The sequence below is a fragment of the Sturnira hondurensis genome, unplaced genomic scaffold (genome assembly GCF_014824575.4).
Source record: "Sturnira hondurensis isolate 20B ecotype Veracruz unplaced genomic scaffold, ASM1482457v3 Scaffold0004136, whole genome shotgun sequence".
NCBI classification, from domain to species: domain Eukaryota; kingdom Metazoa; phylum Chordata; class Mammalia; order Chiroptera; family Phyllostomidae; genus Sturnira; species Sturnira hondurensis.
The window spans coordinates 36,820,332-36,843,586 of record NW_028076767.1 but is presented as its reverse complement, the minus strand read 5'-3'; the positions used below and the strand labels follow the sequence as shown (position 1 = coordinate 36,843,586).

At 40.5% G+C, this 23,255-nt stretch overlaps 1 protein-coding gene across 2 annotated transcripts in view; it reads right to left on the bottom strand.

Annotated features, from left to right (window-relative positions):
* Nucleotides 1-23,255, bottom strand: part of ZNF385B (zinc finger protein 385B) — a 364,110-nt gene that overhangs the window by 256,658 nt on the left and 84,197 nt on the right. The window contains exon 3 of one of the 2 annotated variants that reach the window (XM_037044357.1): nucleotides 615-752. In XM_037044357.1, coding sequence (XP_036900252.1) covers nucleotides 615-752 — 138 coding nt within the window. Of the gene's footprint in view, nucleotides 1-614; nucleotides 936-23,255 lie in introns of those variants that run through there. The other variant, XM_037044353.1, reaches the window with a different exon arrangement.

Here is a 23,255-nt window from a genome sequence, read left to right as displayed (position 1 = left end):
GGAAATGCTGCTAATTTTCTCTTCTCTAGTTCAGTATATCATCTCTAGAAATCAATTACTGTAGGTTGTCCAATGCCCGACAGGTCATAACTTTTAATTATTAATAATGTCAAGCTTAACAAGGTGTCAACTCCAGTATGTAACCATTTCGCTTACTCTCTTAGTTACCTTGTAAACATCACTTATTTCCTCCTATATACATTTCACATCAAATATTCTCTAAAGTGCATTTAGTTCTTAAGCTTTTTTTGGATATGTGAAGCACATTATAACACTGCTAATTACCTACTTAATGTAATGATAACAAATTGCACAATATCACTAACTTGTTCTGAATGTTTAAAATGCAAAGGAAGTCAGTCACCTATGTTAAGATGTCCTCGGCAAACAGCTAGCACAGAAAGAAAAGAATACTATCACACCCATTTAAGGAGTTACTTCCCAATAAAATTAAAGAATCATACATTTTTCTCTTCAGAGTTGCCCCTTCGGATCTGTCAGCACAACGTGATAAACACAGCTGATAACTCCACGGGATTCAACACAGCATAGGAAAGAATCTGTTATTGACACCTCAGATGTTGGTGTCCAAGTTTTAGGATAAAAACGCTCACCTCTGCTAGGAAGTCCACTCCACATCCTGGTAAGGCTTTCACCAGCTTCAAGAGCAACCAAGTTCGATAAACAAAACTTCCAGTGTGTGACCAGTGTCATGCACAGTGCTACCGAGACTTGGCTCCAGCCCTGATGATCTGCGTGACAGTGCCACACTATATCAGTGCAGCTCCAAACCTTCCCAGATGCCGGCTTATTGCACTGCTCATTGAAAATCCTTTACACGCTGGCAACATTTTAGGGAAGGACAAGCACACTCTGAGTCATTTGTAAAGAAAGCAGAGCAATTTCAATTCTCTATCTCCACGCGTGCTGAAACCAGAGGCTCTGTCAACCTGCAAGTCTGAGGTGCATTTAAGCCGAGAAACAGGCAACCTAAGCCTTCATTATCAATGCATGAAATCAGCCACTGTGATCAAATTCAAGCAAACCACAAAGAGGATATGATTATGAAAAGCTCCACAGATTTAGCACCAAACCTTGTGGAATGAAGACTCATCTAGTGAAATTGTGTAAATGTTAAAAATAGCTCTGGCTTTTCAACAATGAACTAGATACAGAGAAGAAATCAGTAGTCTATATTATAAGGACTTTTCATAAAAGCTGTAAAAATAGCTGTAGGTTCCCGGGACTTCTGTATAGATAAATGAAATCACTCGAGGCTATTACAATGATAACACACACACAAAAAATGACCATATGTTCAACACAGATATCCATTAAGAGAAATTTAAATATCTTTTAACCCCTATGTGCCTGTCTCTAAATTAAAGTAATAATGGTAGTAAAAATGTGCAGGGTTATGACAGCACCAGGGTAAAATACAATTAATTTCACTCTAAGGCAAATTCTTAAACAATAAAAATTTAAATATAAGCATACAAAGAATATAAGCATACAAGTTAGAGAGTATTTTTAATACCACAGTCTTTGACTGATTAGTCTTAAAGTCCATATATCCCTCCCGAGCCACCCCATATTTATTCCTCTACCTTTTTACCCACCTTCCTCTTCCATTACTGTACTACAAGATCCAAGAGGCAGCTGGCACAGTATTGCGAGGAACAAGGTAGCTGTACCTCAGAAAGTAGCAGCAATGATTTGAGATCATAAGATCCAGAACTTTGATGTGTGCATGCAAAGTGCAGAGCATAAAGGACATAAAATATTTATCAAAAATCACTGGAAAGAATTCCTAGTGGGCAACATCAATAAAGCACACATTTAAGGTTCTATTCCGATTTCTTTAAATGGGTTTTAGGTTCTCATTAAAACTCTAAAGAGGAGCAAATCAGTATCCAATAGAGGATCTTCTGTATACGACGGTTTTCAGTTCTAGGAATTCTACTAGCTCTCAGGTGCTACATTTAGCAGGCTCTACAATCCAAAACACCTGTGTAAAAAAGGGCCCTATTCCACATGATGCATTTACATAACACGGCATTTCAGAGTGATGTTAAACGTGACATGCGCACAGGTATCCTCATTATATCCCTATGTGTGGAGTTGACTTTTTACAGGCTGCTGGTTAGACACCCTCCATCCGAGACAGTTACAGCTGTACATGAGTGGGCATGCCTACAGTGTGCGTGAGTACCCACACTTGTGGGGGGTGTGTGTGTACCCACATCACAGAAGAATGCGCATCTACTTTCGCTGCCTGAATTCCATTTGTTTTGTGCCCCATGAAGCCCCTAGGATAACATGTGTTTGAATGTATTACGAAAAATGGCATTGGACATCACCAGTTCAGCCACTGCTGAATGTTCTGCTTCTCTATCTTTATCTGTACTTCTCTTGTCTCAAAAAATAGTCCATCAGAGACTGTGTGCCTAAAATTCTTTTTATTATTTCCATACATGCACCCCCTTAGTAATAAACGTTTAAAATGAAACCATAATATTGAATATTTGACGATAGGCCCTTAATTAACTCTTATCTAAAACCCTTGCCGTCAAGATGTATTTCAGAACTGAAATGCTTTCAAATTTTAAAAGATAATACTCTGCTTGTAACATGATTATGTAATACCTCCATCAAGTCGGCGCACACACTCTATAATCAGACACACTAACATTTCTGGAGCAAACATGTGCTCCGTCATGCTACATGGGATAAATAAACATTACCATTAACTTCACGTCAGGTCGAGGTCTGCCATCAATATGAATCATAAAACTTCCTCATTTCCATCGCTTCTTGGATTTTAGGAAACGTAGGTAAGAGATTATTGATCTGTAGCAATGTTTACATGAACTGCTACAAGGTTAAAGATTAGAAAATGGTACCTACGCAAATGTTCTCTTGCTTGAGCAAGAGATTCGAAGATTAGCATTGCTTTAGTAGGATGGGCAGAAAATCTGAGAGGAGGTGCTGATCAGACTGAGACCCCGAGCAGAGCAGAGGGGCGGCTACAATGCAAAGTGACAAAACTAGGACATGGGAACAAAAGGCAAGAAGCAGCCATTCAGAATCATTGTGGCAAGAAACCAACATAATGATAGTATCAACCACTCATTGGTTACCTAATTTATACCCAGTAATGGGAAAGGCACTTGACATAAATGTTCCTCTTAGCAACTTAACTTATAATTTCGAAACGGAAATTTGAAAAGGAAAAATACATTTTCAGAATGAAGCGTAAAAATGGGGTGATATCACCTTCTTCTCAATGTACCTCAAAACAAAACATCCATAATGTTAACATATGTAAGGATGTCAGAAACAAATAAATGAATTCCATCTTATAAACTAAAGGGCCCTATTTAATTTTTGTAAACTATATACTATTTGGTATAGGAGTTCTTCAAAACCACGTGTAGAAAAAAAGTAGTAATATTCTTTACATCAATATTCAAATTATTTAACTTTAAAATCTATTTTTAAAATATTCTTGCCCTGGTTGGTGTAGCCCTGTGGATTGAGCATGGGCTGCAAACCAAAGGGTTGAGAGTTCAATTCACAATCAGGGCCCATGCCTGGGTTGCAGGCCAGGTCCCCAGTAGGAGGCGCATGAGAGGCAACCACACATTGATATTTCTCTCCCTCTTTCTCCTTCCCTCCCCTCTCTCTAAAAATAAATAAATAAAATCTTTAAAAAGAAATATTCCTAAGAAAGTATTACAAAGTATTTACTTGGAATTTTCCTGTGAGTATATTTCCCCAAACAAATACTTTTTTAATGATCAGCACATTAGCAAACTTTAACATAGCATTGAATATTGTGGACCTAAGACTTTCGACCTTTATCATTCAGCATCTTCTAAGAGATCTTGGTCAAAGGGTCCAAAGTTGTAGTTACATAGAATGAACCAGTCTAGCTATCTACAGGTCAGCACAATGACTACAGTTAAAAACACTATATTGAACACCGGAAATTTGCTAAGAGAGATTTCAGGTGATCTTACCACACACAAATTAAACAATTATATCAGGAGGTGGATATGCCAATTGGCTTGACAGCAGTAATCATTTCACTATACAAATGTAAATCAAATAATGCTGTACAACTTAAACACATACAATTTCTATTTGAAAATAAAAAACTACAGTTATCCCCCGATCAAAGAGCATTTCTTAAGTGCTTTTTGGGGTTCAGACTTGCAGGGAGGAGTTGTCCTGCAGGTGTTTATCAGAACACTGGTGTTTCTGTTCACCATACAAACTAGAGCAGAACCTATGGATCTAATTTTAGGATCTAGAATACAAAGTCACTTTCCACGTGAAGAAAGAAACTGCATTTACTTGTTTTTCAAAGTACAACATAATTTGGTGAATTCTTTCTTTAGCCACTCAAATAGTGCCCTGGTGGTTTGGGGGAATCGCTACAACTTCTGAAAGTAACTGATTACAACCCTGGCCTATGTGGCTCGGTTAGTTGCGAGTGTCATCCCATAACGGAAAGGCTGTGGGTACGATTCCTGGTGAGGGTACTGGCACATGCCTACATGGCAGGTTCGATCCCTGGTCTGGGCAGGTACAATTCCTGGTCTGCGTGTGCAACGGAAGCAATCAATCCACGTTTCTCTTTCACATCAATGTGTCTCTCTCTCCCTTCCTCCTTCCCTTCCCCTCTCTCCAAAAGCAATGAAAACAAAATGTCCTCGGGTCAGCATTAAAAAAAAAGTAACTGATTATCTACAGTGGGTAACTCACTGGGACCAAAATCAGCACCTCCTTACACCTTACATAAGGGAAAAATTAACTTCCAGCACATGGAGGCAAAAGATGTTTGACGGAAAGGCAGGCTCACCAGAGGGCTGGCTGGCGCTTAAAATGAAGTGGGTCAACATAATGTAAATTCTATCACACTCAGCCCATAATATAAAAAAATACTAATAACCAGCCTACCCACTTCCTCCAAACTTCTTGTCTAACTGGGAGAAAAAGCAAACATACTTCACAGTTGGCCGAAGAACCAGCTCCATGTCAACTGTAAAATTCCACAGAGATGCCTAATTCCTGGTTGGCTTTGGTGCTGTCAAGGTATGAAAGTAGAACATCTGTGTAAAGCGAGCTGGACAGTCAGGTGACAACACCCACGGTGGGGAAATTGAATTTCTATGGAGCCAACCACCAAATCTTTATCCCCGGATTAGTTCAAAATAGGTAACAAACACACACACACAAATATGTTACACTTCTATTCTAAGATGACACGGGATTTTAAGTGGGTGTTCGATGACTCAAATCGCTCAGCCACCCCAAACACTTGGCATAAGTGTCCAAGAGTCAGTTCCACACTGAAAGGTGTCAGGGCTTGGTGTTTAAAACCTAAAAATCAAGGCTTGACATAAAACGTTTATCTGTGAATAAGTGTATGTAGAAGTTCATAGTCCAAAGTAAAAGCCTATCTGTCCTTCACTAAAAAATGGGCCAAATGCCCCCTTTAATTCCTTTTTGCAAGAAAAGTTCCACTCAAACTCCTTTATATCAATTCCTTAGAGTTCTATTCTTATATAATTGACCCCCATGTTTAACATCTTAAAAATGCACGTACAGAAAAAATACAAAGCTTACTCTAATGACTTCTTTAGGTCTACCTTAGGTATAGTTCTAGATTTCTGACACCACCCGAAATGTCTGGGGTGCCAACTGAAAGCACTTTGGGAGGTTGGTGTTATAACCCGAGTTTTCATCCTGTTTCCAAGTTGCTCTATGCTCACTTACATGGAACCTCAACCTCAATAAACCCTACAATAGAAATCCCAATTAAATTTACCTGGGAAGTACAGATGTGGAGCACTAACTTTACCCTTCTTGAAAAAATAAAATTCAGATTTAGAAAAACACTTGGAAACCTAGTGATCAATCCTGGGTCAGACAGAGTCAGAAAAGTATCTCAATATTCCTTCTACTGTATCGTCACTGGGTCTGAATTACTCCAAGCAAGAGACAATTCTTGGGCTCTCCTCTAAGGATCTAGAATTTAAACCAAATAAATCAAATGTCCTTTTTTCAAGAATCCTGTTTGGTATATTGACAAAGAACTTTTGCCCTTCTAAGCCTGTTCTACAGAAACTATGGGAAGACACATGGGCTCTACATAAAAAATGGGTTGCAAAATAATTTTCCATGAAAAATTTTTATGGACTTACAATTAAGGGTTCTAGGAAAATAAGTGCACTGTAAGTAATTTAACCCACTAACCTCCACTAAATCCTGAAATGTTTTATTTACCTAGTGTACTTATTGTAGAAACTCATCACTACTTTATCAATGATCTTTTGTACTTTCACCAAGGCACAGGTATTTTGCAAAAGATTTCTTGGTTAAATGATAAATGGAAAACTGACTCATCATAAATTAAGACAAACAGGCATGTAGAACCATATGTTTCTAAGTCAAAAGTAAGAGACATCACCACATTGGTGAGTTCTAGCCCCATTTCTGTGCCTTTCTCTCAGACCTAAGTTTGCATCAGTAACATTTACATTCATATCGAGTATTTCTTAAGATGAATGATAACTTTCGTAGACAGAGGGAAATACTAGATATTTCAATAATAATTTTTATTCCCGAAACCTGAAGAAAAACCTCCTTCCTCTCACTCCGGGGACTCTCGCTCTGTCCCCCCCACACACGACATCCCCCCCCACCCCTGACATCTCCCCTGTTGATTCTGCCTAACGATGGAAGATGCTCACAAAAGTCTGTCAAAAGGGCATGCTCCCGCCCACATATCCTCACCTCTTTGTGAGTATTTCTCTGCTCTCCATACTCATTAATAAATTCCAGCAAAATACTAACAGTATTAGAAATGAGGCAGTATCTCACTTTCAATATGCTTGTGGCACCACCTTGTGGTAAATCAATGGTGTTACAGTTTCAATTTAAAGTTCTAAGGTTCAAAAATGTGTGAAAACCCATTCGTGGATACATTTTACATTTCTTAAAATTTATTTATATTTTTAAATTGAATTTATTGGGGTTACACTGGTTAATAAAATTATATGTTTCAGGTGTGCAGTTGTAAAATACATCATCTGTATTTTGTGTGTTCATATACATGCATCTTGTGTGTTTACCACCTGAAGTCAAGTCTCTTTCCAACACCATTTATTGGCCCTTTACCTTCGTCTACCTCTCCCAAGCCGCCATTCCTTTTTCCCTCTGGTAATCACCCTACTATTGTCTGTGTCTATCCAGTTTTTGTATTAATCCCTTCACCTTTTACCCCAGTCTCCAACTCCCCTCCCCTCTCACAGCTGACAGTCTGTTCTATCGATGAGCCTGTTTCTATTTTACTTGTGTTTATTTTGTTCAGTAGAGTCCATATTTAAGTGAAATTATACAGTACCTGTCTTTCTCTGACTGGCTTATTCACTTAGCATAATACTCTCTAGGTCCATCCACAGTGTCCCAAAGGTGAGACAGACTTCCCTCTTTTTATATGACGGAGTAGCATTCCATGATGTAGCACAGGTTTTTTATCCAGGCACCTACTGATGGGCACTTGTGTTGCTTCCAAATCTTGGCTAGTGTAAATAACACTGCAATGAACACAGGTTGCATATATGCTTTGAATTAGCATTTGGGGTTTCTTCAGATATATTTCCAGGACTGGAAATGCTGAGCCATGAGGCAGATCTATTTTTAATTTTTTCAGGTAATTCCATACTGCTTTCCGCCAATCTGCATTCCCACCACCAGTGCAGAAGGGTCCAATTTTCTCTACATCCTTACCAGCACTTGTTTGTTGATAGATGTATTGATGATAGCCATTCTGACACATGTGGGATAATATTTTATTCTGGTTTTAATTTGCGTTTCTCTGATAATTAGTGAGGTTGAGCATCTTCTCATATGTGTATTGGGCGTCTGTATGTCCTCTTTGGAGAAGTGTCTATTCAGATCCTTTGCCCATTTTAAATGGATTATTTCTTTCTTTGTTGTTCAGTTTTCTAAGCTCTTTATAAATTTTGAATATTAACCCCTTTATCAGATGTATCATTGGCAAATACGTTCTCCGATTCAAGAGTTGTCTTTTCATCTTGGTGGCTTCCTTTACTGTGCAAAGTTTTCATTTCATGTAGTCCCATTTGCCTATTTTGTCTTTTGTTTCCCTTGCCTGAAGAGACATATCAGGGAAAAAAACCTGCTACAAATAATATCTGAGATTTTACTGCCTGTTTTCTTCATTTTTATGGTTTCAATTCTAGTATTTATGTCTTTAATTCATTATGAGATTAATGTTGTGTATGTTGTAAGAGGTGGTTTAGTTTCTTTTTTTGCACATATATTTTCAATTTTCCCAGCACCATTTACTAAATAAACTATCTTTACCCCATTGTATGTTCCTGGCTCCTTTGACAAACATTAATTGACTATAACTGGGTTCATTTCTGGGCTCTCTATCCTGTTCCATTGATCTATATGTCTGTTTTTATGCCAGTACCATGCTGTTTTGATACTATGGCCTTATAGTATAGTTTAATACCAAGTAGAGTGATTGCTCCAACTTTGTTCTTCCTTCTCAAGATCGCTGTGGCTATTGGCGTCATTTTTGGTACCATGTAAGTTTTTGGAATTATTTGTTCGAGACCTGTGAAATACACCATTGGTATCATGGTAGGATGAATCTGTAGATTGATTTGGGTAGTATGGACATGTTAATGATGTTAATTATTTTTATTCATGAACATGGCATGAGCTTCCACTTACTTGTATCTTCCTGAATTTCTTTCTTCAGTGTCTTATAATTTTCCAGGTACAGGTCTTTTACGTCCTGGATTAAATGTATTCCCTGGTATTTTTTTGTAGCAATTGTAAATTGGATTGTTTTCTTAGTTTCCCTTTCAAATAGTTCATTATTGGCATATAAAAATGCAAACTGATTTCTGGATGCTTATTTTTATCCTGCCATTTTACTCGATTCATTTATCACTTCTAATAGTTTCTTGGTGGAATCTTTAGGTTTCTGTTTTTATAGTATCATGTCACCTGCAAAACTGACAGCTTTACTTCTTCCTTTCCAATTTTGATGCTTTTTATTTCTTCTTCTTGTCTGACAGCTATGGCTAAGACTTTTAGTACTATGTTGAATAACAGTGGTGAAAGAAGACATCCTTGTTCCCGATCTAAATGCTTTTCCATTTTTCCCCATTGAGTACAATGTTGGCTATGGGTTTGTCATATATGGCCATTTTATGATGAAATATGTTTTCTCTGTTGCCACTCTGCTGAGAGTTTTATCATAAATGGGTGCTGGATTTTATTAAGTGCTTTTTGTGCATCTATTAATATAACTGTGTGATTTTATCTTTCATGTTGTTTATAGGGTATATCACATTTATCGGTTTGTGGATATTGTACCAACCTTGTAATCTTTTTTATTTCTTTGGTGTCAATTGTTACTTCTCGTGTTTCATTTCTATTTATTTGGGTCCTCTGTCTCTTTTTCTTGATGATTCTGGTTAAAAGTTGGTCAATTTTGTTTGTCAGTCTTCAAAGAAGACTGCTTTTCTTTTTCTAGTTCCTTGAATTATAAAGTTAGATTTTTTATTTGAGATATTTCTTATTTCTTGAGATAGGCCTGTAATGCTATGTTGGGTGCATAATTTTTCTCTTAGGACTGCTTTCACTGTGTCCCATAAATTTTGGGTTGCTGTAGTCTCATTTTCATTTGTTTCAAGATCTCTTTTGATTTTTTCCCCTTGAGCTTAGTGTTAACCCATTCATTGTTTAGTAATATGTTGTTTACCCTTCATGTCTTTCGGAGTTTTTCAGTTCTTTTCTTGTGATTGATTTCTAGTTTCACACCATTATAGTCAGAGAAGATGCTTGATATGATTTCAACCCTCTTAAATGTATTAAGACTTGATTTGTGTCCTAATATGTGACCTATCCTAGAAAATATTCCATGTGCACTGGATAGGAATTATATTCTGCTGTTTTGGGTTGAAAGGCTCAAGATATCAGTTAAATCCATCTGATCAAGTTTGCCATTTAACCACTGCTTCATTGTTGATTTTCTGTCTATAAGATCTAGCCAGTGATGTCAATTACATGTGAAAATCCCCTACTATGACTGCATTCCTGTCGGTATCTCCCTTTCTGTCCATCAAGAGTCATTTGACATATTTCAGTGCTCCTATGCTGGATGCATAAATGTCCACAGGAGTTGTATCATTGTAGTGGATTTCTCCTCTTATCATTATTGCATAGTGTCCTTCTTTTTCTCTAACTATAAACTTTGTTTTACAGTCTGCTTTTACAAAATATAAGTATTTTCCCCAGCTTTTTAATTTTCACTTTCATGAAATATCTTTTTCCATCCTTTTACTTTCAATATGTGTTTATCTTTTGTTCTGAGATGGGTCTCTTGTTTTCTTATCCATTTTGCTACTCTATGCATTTATATTGGAGCATTTAAGCCATTTACATTTAATGTGATTATTGATAGGTGCGTATTTAATTTTTTAACTATTTCCCTCTCTTTTTTTCTTTTTAAAGAAGAGTTTTAAACACTTCTTGAAATACTGTTTTGGTTGTAACAAACTCCTTATTTGTTACCACAACCAGTTCAAACTCCTTGTTTGAACAACAAGGTTGTTCTTGTCTGGGAAGCTTTTTATTTCTCCTTCGATTTTAAATGATAGCCTTGCTGGGTAAAGCAGTCTTGGTTGTAGGTCCTCGCATTTCATCACTTTGAATATCTCCTCAAAATCCTTTCTGGCCTGAAATGTTTCTGTAGATAAATCAGCTGTCAGTCTCCTGAAAGCTCCTTGTGCATAACTTACTGTCTTTCTCATGCTGTCTTTAAGATACTTTTTTTGTCTTTAATTTTTGCCATTTTAATTATGATGTGTGTTGGTGTGGACCCTGTTTGAGGCTCTTCCTGGACTTGTGTGTCTTAGTCTTAGTCTTGGTCTTCCAAGTTGCTCACTCAGTCTTCTGCTTCATCCACCCTGCAGTTCATTCCTTCCTGTGTTATCTTCCTTTCAGATATTATATTATTCATTTCTGACTGGTCTTTTATTACAGTTTCTGGGTCCTTTTTCACACTGTTGAGCATCATTATAACCATTACCTTCTGAACTCTGTATCTGATAAATTACTTCCCTCCATTTCATTTAGCTCTTTTTGTGGAAATTTCTCATATTCTTCACTTGGAGCATTTTTCTTTGTCTCCCCATTTAGCTGCCTCTTTATGTTTGTTTCCATGCATTACATAGATCTATTGTGACTCCCAGTCTTGTTAGAATGGCCTTGTGTAGTAGGTGTCCTGTGAAACCCAGTGTCAGTCTCCTTGAGACTGGATGCTCCAGGAGTGTCCATTGTGTGGGTTCTGTGAGCCCTCCTATTGTAATTGAGTCTTGATTGCTATTGGCCATTGATGCATAGGTCAAGCCTCAGGCTGGCTAACTGTGACCACTGACCCATACCTCAGTGGAGGTTCTGACTACACCAAGCAGAATTTGCCTCAGCAGGGCCTACTGCCTGCTGAGATCTCCCTTTGGACATGCTGTTTGTGAAGCTAATTGGATCTTGCTCTGATGTTGTCTGAAGCTGCCCACTTGCATGGTTCTTGGGCCTCTTGGGAGGGACTCTGATGTAGCCCAAAGTCGGAAGTTGCCTGGGACTCTCCCTGGACAACCTGTTTTGAGGTATAAAATAATGCACAGGTTGTTGCTACCTCTCTGGGTCTGGCTGAGTGTGGGGAGAACAAAGCTGCTCACCAAGGCTGGCTTTAATCAATACCAGGCCCAGGGACAGGTCAGTGAAAGTCCCAAAGTACCCCAACACTTCCCTCCATCTGCCTCTACCTGCCAGGTGCCTGTCAGGCTTAGTCACTGAAAGCACCTCTGACACTGTTCAAGTTGCATGAGGTAGGTTCTCAGTGAATCATCAGGTAGAGATGAGTGGTATTCACCAGACTGACACAGGTTCAAACTTGGCCTACGTTGGGTCTGAGGCCACTCAGTAAATATCCCACATTTAGCTGCCACTGGCTGGGTCCTCACACACCTTTGTAGTGGTGTGGGGTCTCAGGGAGTCGTCAGGGTGAACTGTCTTGATCTAGTTATCAGGCCCAAATATACCAAGATTTGGCTAGGTGAAGGGAAGGCTCTCATGCCAGTTGGGAATATGAAAAAAATGGACCCCATCCTAGAGCCAAACAACTCAGTTCATCCCAGATTATTCCAGGAGCCTGATCCTAGCAGGGTAGTGCTGCTGGCATTTGGGAGGATTGGACTAGAGGGTCTCCCATGAGGGGCAGGTGCCAGTCAGTTTCGGCAGAAGGTGGGGAGAGTGGCTCTCACTCCAGAGCCCACAACTTAGTCTGTCCCAGGTTCTGCCCAGACCTCAGCAGGGCACAGTCACCAAGAGTTGGGAGGGAGGGGCCACTGGGAGCCCATAGAGTACAGGTAGCAAATTTCAAATTCACAGGAAAGTGGAGGAAATGGACCCTGGCCGAAAGTCATTCAAGTCAGTCACTGACATCCCCTAGCCTTTCCAGATCTCTACAGCCATGCACAGGCAGCTGCCTACTCAGCAGGGTGCAAATTCTGCAGAGTGGGGTGACAGGGAGTCCAGAGAGGGGGGCTATTGCATTCCCCAGGCCGATGCTATATGGAGGGAAGTGCTCCTCCCAAGAAAGATGGCATCTGCAACATGGGAGTGTGACTCAGCACAGCAATCCTAGCATCTATTCCTCCAGGTCTCTCCCCTGAGCCACAAATCTCAGGCTCTCCTCACAAGACTCTAGCCTATCCCACCCTCTCTCCACCAGAGCTCAGGATGAGCAGCTGCAAAGGAGATTTTGTGAGCTGGCCCTTTAAGAGGGCATCTGTGCCTCTAGCAGAGTCATCCTTCCCTGCTGATTTTCATGGCCAGATGTTATGTGGGCGCCTCTTCCCTGCTCTGGTGGCCTGGACTGGGGAACCTGGTTTGAAGTTGAGACCCCATGCTTCTCAGGGGGAATCCCCACAGCTGAATTGCCTCTCTGGGAGCTGTCAACCCATGGGGCAGGACCAGCCCCTTTGCAGTGCGGCCAGCCCTTTTCGCATCTCCACCATTCCTACCAGTCTCAATGTAGTTTTTTTCCTACAAAGTCAGAAGACTTGTCTCCAGCTAGTCTTTAGTTGGTTATTCAGGTTGCCTGCTTTGTATTTTAGCTGTAATTCCAGTTTAGTCCTGGGAGGAGGTTAAGCGTAACATCCACCTTCTCCACTGTCATCTTTGATCTGATACATTTCATATTTTAAATACGTATAAGATGCAGTGGGGAAAATGGTCTATGTATTCACAAGTTCATACACATATTTTAATAATCATAATACCTACCACAGTACTCTGACACTGTAAGCTGTTTCTTTAATGTAGAATAGGAATAAAAATAAGAGTTCAGTAGAAGGGAGAGGTAAAATAAACAGCTGAGGATCCTGGAAGCATCAAAGAGAAATGCAGATTATGGCAACAAAGAAAAGAACACTGGACACTCCACTCCAACTGACAACCCATATTCTAATCTTAATCTCCATCTCCCCCTCCAATCCAAACCCTTTAGCTCTACTTCTGCTCCAAAATCCTCTGGTTTTATCATCCTCACTTTCTTCCCCGTCTCCAGAGTGTCTTCAACTTAAAATCTACTCAAGCTCAGTTCAAAATTCCCAAGGCAAAATAAAAGATGTCACTTCTCATATCAAGATGCAGAGTCTGTTTTTCCACCACTGGAATTTGGACTGGTCTTGTGACTAGGCTGACCAAAACAAGGCAGACTGCTCTTGGGGTCTTGCAGTGGTGCCCTTTGACCTCTGTGTGACAAAGCCCAGTCTAAGCAACCCAAAGACAGAGTCTACTGGCAAGCAGGATTCAGCACACAGCACCAATGAACAGATGGTGTGTGAGGCCGTTTCAGGCCATCAAGCCCAGTCAATGTGCTGGCTACCTGGGTGACCTCTAGTGATCCAGGAGGAGAAATACCTAGCTGGGACCAGCCCCAGTCTCTGACCCATAGGATCATGATTAAAATAAAGCATTATTTTAAAACTGTCTAATGTCTTCTACCTTCCCAATTTCTCTTGTTGTTCTCTCACTCAGTTTCAGTCAAATCTGAGGTTTTTAGACATGCCAAGCTTTTTCTCTATTAAAGATTTATTTAAACATTCTCACTACTCCCCTTGAATCACGTTTCTCTGCTGTCTTTCCTTCACTAAATCCTGTTCAGTCTTAAAAGCTTAACCTTGAGTGTGATTTGAAATTCTTCTGGAATTAATTGAAAGTGAGAAAGAAAATGTGCATTTTAGTTAGTATGCAACTGGGAAAAGAAAAACAAACATTAAATAACTAGGAAATAGTCACCAACTCTTTTCATTTTTAGTTTGTGAAAAATATGTATCAAAAGGTTATGAGGGGTAATAAGAGGTAATATAGGGTGCAAGATGGATCTTAGACTTTGAAACTGTGCGGCCTTAGAAAAGGTCTCAAAATCTCTCTAATTCTCAGTTTCCTCAGTCACAATATGAGGAAAATTACACCTATCTTGTTGGGTTGTGAGGACTGAAGTCATTATTTCCGTGATTTCATAACTTGTATCTCCAGTGCATCTCAAAATCAGGTACAGATGTGTCTCTCTCACCCCCATTCAGCAGAACCTCCATCCTCTGAGCATGACATTTTATAGTTTTAATCAGATATTTTTTGTGCCAAACTAGTGCCAAGGGATCAGAGGTCACCTCCTAAGAGAGAATTCCTCCCCATTCTGAAGAAACGTGGACCCCAACAGCCCCGGCACACATGCAATCCCCCCCATCAGAATCCTTGGGGCAACCTGATTCTCCATGGCAGGCACAGATGCTCCTTGAGGACACAATGAGAATAAAATGCTAATGACCATTTATTACTCTATTTGGTGATTTACCTCCTGATTGGAAGGGGGAGCGTATCAGAGTGTCAGGTTATCACTAAACAGCAAAACTGGCCTTGCTGCATAAATAGGCTGTATCTAGAGAGAGAACTTAGGTCCTCTGTTTTCTGATTCAATGTCCGCATCAGTGTTCTGTCTGAGCAGTAAACTGTAAGCACAAACTAGGCACCTGCTGTTCAGCCTAACTTCTATCCCTGGATGAAAGGCAGTTACAGAATGGTGAGGAACCAGGCTACAGAATTAGGCTACCTTATTCCAAGTCCAGCCATTATCTAACCTCTTTATTCCTCACCCACACTGTGTGCAATGGTAAGAATACCTTCCTCATAAATCCGTTATGAGGATTCAAATGAGGGATTCCTCTTTGCACAATACCTGCCACAAGGTAAGGCCCCATTTGGCCACTTAACCACGGGCTTTCAACCTGCCTTCGCTGTTTTTACGGTACTAAAGAAGGTGAAACATTCCTTGTAAAGTTTAAGGTTGGGTGTGAGGACTAGTTGACAAGGTTGGGCCGCTGTATCACTCCATCTCCATGACATCACTCCTCTGTCTCCATGGCCAGTGAATGCCCACAGAGGAGACAAGGAACACGGGAAGGCCGCCTTTCTTTTTTCTGACCATTTTCCAATCACAGATTTATTTAAGGTAAGAAGCTCCTTTTGGGGGTATGAATCCTCCTTAATGTGTTAGACTGGTGTTCTCCACGTGCGGTTTTGGAACAGGGGCTTCTTCAGCATCAGGGAAGCTGCTAGAAATGTGAGTTCTCTGATTCTGCCCCAGGCCCACTGAATCAGAAACTCTGGGGATGGAGCCCATAAATCTGCATTTTAACACATTTTCAGGTGATTGTGATGTAAGGTAAAATTTGAGAACCACTGGGATAGATTATCAGTCACTCACATACCAATTGCTTTAAATTCTTAAAATTCAGACTCACCTCAGAGAATGAAAGGGTAAATGGAACGGGAAATTTTACAACAGTAGGCACGCAGGATAAAGAATAGGTCTCAGGCGTTGACAGCAGAGGGCAGGATGAGGGCCACTGCCCACCACACATGGAGAATAAATGTGGTCCATTTCCTCTGGACTTCCAAGTTTTATGAGGGACATGGAAAACGCGCACTCACGTGGTGTCCTGGTGAAGCAACACCTAAGCTGGGATGTCTGGACCTGATGGGGAGGCTGCAGGCTGACACAAACCAGAGCACAATAGCAAGAGAACTTAGGAGACCCCTAAACTCCAGCAGCCGCCCCTCACTTTCTGACATGCGTGTTAGGGCAGCAGGGTTTCTCCCTATGCATCTGCTCCCACAGGACGAGGAAGACTCTTTCCGTCCCAGCTGCTTTCAACTTTGCCAGGGGGATCTTCTCCCCTCTAGCCCAATAACATTTCACTCCAGTAATAATAAGCTATTATTACATAAGAATTTATCACTGCATAATAACTGATTACTACAGGCATTTGCTTTGATGTCCCCTTTGCCTGGAATGTTGTTTTTCCTTGAGTAACTTGAAACTTACCTTTGAATATTCCCCTCAAATAACTTCTCTAGGAAGCCTTCCCTGACCTCTGTAAAATTAACCATTCCTCTGCGCCACACCTAGCTTATACGGAGATATATCACTAGTTTTAGCAAGCCCTACTGTCATTAATTATTTGGGTATTTATATTCTCTTGACACACCTTTTAGAAAAAGATTGTAATTTAGTAACCTCTTAAAAGTAGACATTTGATCATTTTTAAAAAGCCCAGCCTTCCAACTTTTGCTCATTACACTCTCTGATAATGCTACCAGATGACTGAGCATTTTAGGTGGTTACATTTATTATGACCTTTTAACTGAAAATTTTATTGAGACAATTTGAAATTCACATGCAGTTGGACAAAGTAATATAGTTTCTGTTGAGCACTATCCAGCTCCCACTGATGGTAATGTTCTGTGAAACTATAGAATAATGTCACAGTTGGATGTTGACGTGAATAAAATCTACCAAACTTACTAAGGTTTTTCCAGTTTTGCTTGTTTTGAGTTTATTTTTTCCCTTTTTTCCTAGCTTCTTAAGGTAGGGATTTATTTATTGGAGACCTTTTCTCATTTAATGCTGTTTCTCTCTTAGCACTGTTTTATTATATCCCACATATTTTGATACATTGTTTTCCCATTTTCATCCAGTTCTATGTGTTTATTTCCTTTGAGTCGTGGATTATTACCTTTAACTCTTTGACTCATGGATTACTGAAGAGATACATTGCTGAGTGGTGGGGAGAAAATGCAGACAACTGTAATTGAACAACAAAAAAGTAATTTATATATATATATATATATATATATATATATATATATATATATGAAAGAGATATGGATCTCTTTCTCATATCTATATATATGAAAAAGATATGTTGCTTGACTTTCCCAATGATTTTCTATTATGATTTCTAGTTTTATTATGGTCAGAGAACATACTATATATGATTACAACTCTTTTAAATCTGTTAAAGTATGTCTTATAGCCCAGAATATGTTCTTTCCTGATGAGTATTCCATGGACACTTGAAAACAATATGCCTCTCCTTTTCTTGGGTGGCATTCTATACACATTAGTTAGATCCTTTTGGTTGTGGTGTTCAGATTTTCTATATCCTTGCTGATTTCCTGTCTGAAAATTCTATCAGTTGTGGAGAGAAGGGTATTGAAATTTCAACTATAATTGTGGATTTATCTATTTCTTCTTTCGGATCTATCTGTTTGGCTTCGTGTACTTTGCAACTCTGTTGTTTGGTGCATAAAGATTTAGGATCACTTTGACTTCCTGGTGGGTTGAACCTTTTTTCATAATGTAATGTGAAAAAAGTCTCAAAGTCTCTAGTAATTTTCTTTGCCTGAAGTTTATCTTATCAGGTATTAATGTAGATACTCTTAACTTTTTAAAATTCCTGTTTGCATGGCATATTCTTTTCTGTATTTTTATTTTCAATCTACCTATGTCATGAAATGTAAAGTGATTTCTTGTTGGCAGGATAGAGCTGGGTAATTTTTTTAACCTGCTCTAAAAACCCCTGTCTTTTGATTGATATTTTCAGACCACTTACATTTAGGGTAATTATTGGTATGTTAGTGCTTAGGTCTACTGTTGTCTTACTTGTTTTCCATTCGTTTCCTCTGGTTCTCATTTCTATGTTTCTCTTTTCCTGTCATCCTGTGGGTTACATAAACACATTTTAAAGACTCCATCTTGATTCATTTATATTCTTTTAGATTGTACCTCTTTTTATAGTCTCCAGAGTTTGGCTGCTCTGGGGCATTAAAATAAACATATTTATGAAAATCTACTGGTATCGCATTTAGCTACTTTATATGAAGCACAGAAACCTTACTTCCATTTAGGTCCCTTTCATTTCTCCACTTTTAAATACTGTCTTCAGCATCATATGGTTATAAAGTTTGTTGCAGTCATCAAGTACAATTTATAAAGTGTAAGATAAAGGATAGTGTGAGAATTATTTTATGTGTCCACTTAAATAGGCCACAGAACGTCCCAGTATTTGATCAAACATTATTCTGGGTGTTTCTGTCCGTTTGAATTTGGATGAATTTCACATTTAAATCTATAGACTAAGGCAGATTGTTCTGCCTGGTGTGGGTGGGTCTCATCCGTCAGCTGCAGGTCTGACTACGACAAAAGGCTGACCGTCTCCTGAACAAGGAGGAATTCTTCCTTCCTGGCTGTCTTTGACCCGGGGCATCCATTCTTTCCTCTGCTTCCTGGGCCTCGAGGCTGCCAGCCTTCTGGCTGGAACTGCAGCATCAATCCCCACGAGTCTCTCGCTTTCTGACTGCAGATGTTGGGATCTGTCAACCTCTGCGGTCGTGAGCCAGTTACTATACTAAGCATTATTAATAAATATGTATGTACACACAAATATACATACATAACCTATTGATTCTGTTTCTCTGCAGAACCCTGACTAATACAGTTCATTGTGTGAACCGATATTTCTCCTTCTATTGTTTTCCTTCTTTCTTAAAACTCCAAGACTCCTTATCATTTTTCTATTTGAAAAACTTCCTTTAGCCAAAAAAGTCTTTAAAGGTACATCTACGAATAACAAATTCCTCTGTCTTGCACAAACCCCACACTACATGGTAACAGGAACTTACTCTGGAGAAGGCGGTGTAAAGAGCACCTCTTTCCTGGGGCTACATTGAGATTCGGGGTTGGGTGCCAAAGGTGCTTACAGGTTTTAGTGGTGCCAAGGCTCACGTAGGCATAGGAGGGTTTACAAACTGAACTGGTTGTCATTTCTGTACACAGGCATCTCCTGCGAGATTTTTATTTCCGTCTGGTGTTTGGTTATTGACTCATGCGGGTACCGTGGAGCGTGCCCTTGTCCCCAACTACGAGGGCGCTTCAGGCAGGCCTGCACCACGCTCACGGTATGCTGGAAACACTCCCTTGCCACAGCTCCAACCCAGACTACAGGAAAGGCTGCTTCCCTGCCCCTCTCAGAAGCCCCTCTGCAGTTTCCAGTTCCACCTAGCAACCTCCATGATCACTAAGCCCACAGAAAACCAGGAGACTGCCTCGGGTCCACCTGCTCACCCTTGGGGCCAGGAACACCAGGCTCTTACTCTCTCAGTGGACCCTTTGAGGAATACAAGTATGCAACTACTTTGCCTGAAGCCACATGTACTTTCCACCCGCCCCTTGGGACTGGATGGAGAAAGCAGCTGGGATCCTTCCCATGCAGGCTAAGTCATGTAAGGTTTCTTTGCTCGCCTCCTGATTCTCCTGTCTGCAACCCAGAGCATCCTTGTAATATTTGGCTGGGGACAGTGCTGGGGAAGGGAAAAGGGGATCTGGCTGTGGCATGTCATGAATCTCTTAGGAAACAAATTATATTGGTACACTGAGACACACAGGCGCGCACACACACACACATTGGTTTTAGGTGCACTTTGAGAACCCTCCTATTCTTCCAGAAGCTGGGATCTAAGAGTTCTGTAAGCACCCTGAATTCTAAGTGTCGTGGAAAAATTGCCAGTGGTCAGCTGTCAGCCAGGCACTCAGAAAAATGGTTTAAGTCTCCATCACCACCTTCTGAAGCCCACCCCCACCCTTGCCCACCCCAGTGCAGTAAGTCTAACAGAGAGGTGGGTGGGCTGAAATGAACAGTTCTTGGGAAAATTACCTCTCCTACCACATCTTTTCTCCTCTGGGGAGGGGACGGGCTACTATCTTCCTTCCTCTATTAGTCTGCTCAGGCTGTGGTAACAAAGGACCAGAAACTGGGTGGCTTAACAACAGACATTTGCTCCACAGTTCTGGAGGGGATGCAGCCCGAAAGCAAGGCGGGGCAGGGCTGGCTCCTTCCGAGGGCTCCCAGGGAAGTCGGTCCCAGGCCTCTCTCGTGGTGTGTACACTGCCCTCCTGTCCCTGTGTCTGTTCACATCGTCTCCACTGTGTGTGTGCCTGTGCCTATGTCTAAATCTCCCCTTTTTATAAGGACAGCTGTCACACTGGATTAGGGTCAACTCAACCCTAATGACCTCACTTTAAATTAATGTCCTCTGTAAAAGCCCTATCTCCAAATAAGGTTATTCTGAAGTGCTGGGGACTAGGAGTCTAACATATTTTTTTTTGCGGGGGACACAGTTTATCCCATAACACCCCCCACAGCCAAGCCATTGGTGTAGAAGGGAGCCTGGCATTTGGCTCCCTAATTAGGTGCCTGCTCTGTCAGTGGGCTTGCTGTCATCCCTGGGCTGCCTCAGCAGAGAACAGAAACGTGGAGGGGCCCCTCCACTGATCCCACTCCACCTCTCCCCGCCGGGGCCCCAGCACCTCTGGGTTTTCAGGAGGAATGACAGTTGTCAGACTGATTCTGTGCATGCCCTCAAGCCCTAGTAGTTGGTATGGAGATGAGAAGAGAGGAAACAATCTTGCCAGGACAGCCACGATGTGTGGAAAAGAGCCACATGCGGTTGGGAAACGGAGCCTTTCATGACCAACTGGGGTGAGCTGGAAGACGCAGTTAAATCTCAGGGACTCCCAGTCTCTGAGGGGGAACAGGGTATGCGAGGAGCACCTGCCACCCACAGGGATGAGAAGAGCACTCCTTCACCAAGAAGAGCAAGGCCACCTTGCCAAGGCTGGAAGGCAGAGACACCCCACCCCACCATTCCTCCACAGCCCTCAGCATTTGGATGAGAGGGCAGGGGGACGGGGCAGTGGCCTGGGAGCTGCTGTGCCCCAAACTCCACTCTGAACTCCAGGGTCTGTCTCATCAAACCTTAATTTGGTGACGACACGAAGTTTTTGTAAATAGAATAGAATCTTCTAACTCAGAGTCCCTTGAATACACAAAAGTGAGAAGTTATGGGCAGAGAAGGTGTGAAGGGAGCTGCTACCCAGCGGGAAACAGACATGTGATAGATCAAAAACTGAGGAAAGTGACTGAAAAATGAAACCATGTCAGGCTTGCTTCTCACTGAGACTCCAACAGTAGAGCACGTGTGTGCACACACAGCAACACTCAGGTACGCTCCATCAAGCTCCTGCTGTTTCCCCTGGCACGGTGTCATGGACAGGTCCCTGGTCACTAGGTCCTCCTCAGAAATGTAATGTTCAATGGCTATGGTTTCTGTCGTTCAACTTATAAGCACATCATTAGATGCTTCATCTTTCTCCTACTGGACATTCAGAATACATGTAATATTTTGGAACTATAAATCATATCATATCATAACCATCTTTATACACATATGTATGTCTAGCTTTTCATTCTAAAAGGAGATATTATTATACCTACTTTTTTTCAGATGGGATGATTAATGCTAACCATTTTCAGAGGTTAAGTGAACTGCCTTCATCACATGCTAAACCCAAGTCTTCTGCGAATGGATCATTGACTGTATTTTCAATATATGAAAATTGTCCTTTATGCCTAAAACACACACTTGAAAATCTGTCTCCTTTTCTTGCCCATTTTTCTATACATTAATGTATTGTGCTATTCTACATGATGAGCCATGTTTTACTTATAGAATATAAGCATAATTATTTGTTTATATCTTTGCCAAATTTTATATCAGCCAGATAATTTCATTAGCACTAGCATGGGAGAACAATAGAGAAATTAACGAATTGGAGATTGACATTTCTGTTTTCAAGACACATCAAAGTGAAACAGTTTGCTGAGAAGGCAGCTATTCTTGATCACGACTGTATGACAAAACGTAGGTCCAAATTTAACCTGAGTGCCACCGCACAGCGGGAACTGCAGCGAATGAGTGAGGGAGAAGGTTCTCTCTTAAAGGAACATGGCTGGAACGCTGGATCTGCCATTTCCGCGCCACACGGAGCCAGACAAATGACTGTATCTCTCTGTGCCTGGTCTGTAAACATGGATAATCACAGTACCTACCTCAGGGCTGATGAGAGGATTAAATGAGAAACTTCCTACCTAGTTCTTAGGACCAGAACATTAGAAAGTGCTCAATGAACATTAGCTACTAACACTACTAATCAGAAGCTATAGGTTAACCTTGCTTTAGGGATAGATAATGTGGACTTTAACAGATGTAATTTGAACCTGTTCTCAGGGTTATTTGCTCTCTGATTTAGATATAAGACTGCAATCAGTTTTAATCTATTGCCAACTATATTTTAATACATAAATTATTATTTTAATATGTAAACTACAGACACATTAATGTCTATGCGTTATAATTATAAGAGTTCTTATAATTATAATACATAAACACAACAGAAAAGCAGTGATTTTTTACTATTTTAATAAGTGTGCATCTTATATCCTGTAAGTTCTCCTAAGTCTTTCACAATATAAGAAGTATCAATTGGGGAAATAATTTAATGGAATTAAATTGGTAAAGAAATAGTTAACCTATGTATCTACAGCACACATATTAACAATTTATATTGGACCTTAATAAGGATCATGTCATCACTTCACAAAACCAGAAACTAAGTAACAGCACCAAACAAAATTCCGACAAATGGCTGTTCTGCACCATCTCACTTCAGGCTGAAGCCTCATCACCAGAGTAAACACTTGCTAGTGTGGACTTTGCAGCTCTCCCCCCACATTTAGGAGGGGACTTATCTTGGCCTCCCAGGTAAACCTGGGTAGCAGGTCCACTTTTTTGTAGGCCTCTTCACCATGAATCACAGTAAATTTCACAAATTCCTTTAATCATATCACAGTGGAGATACCCAATGACCAGCAACGTGGAGGAGGATGGGG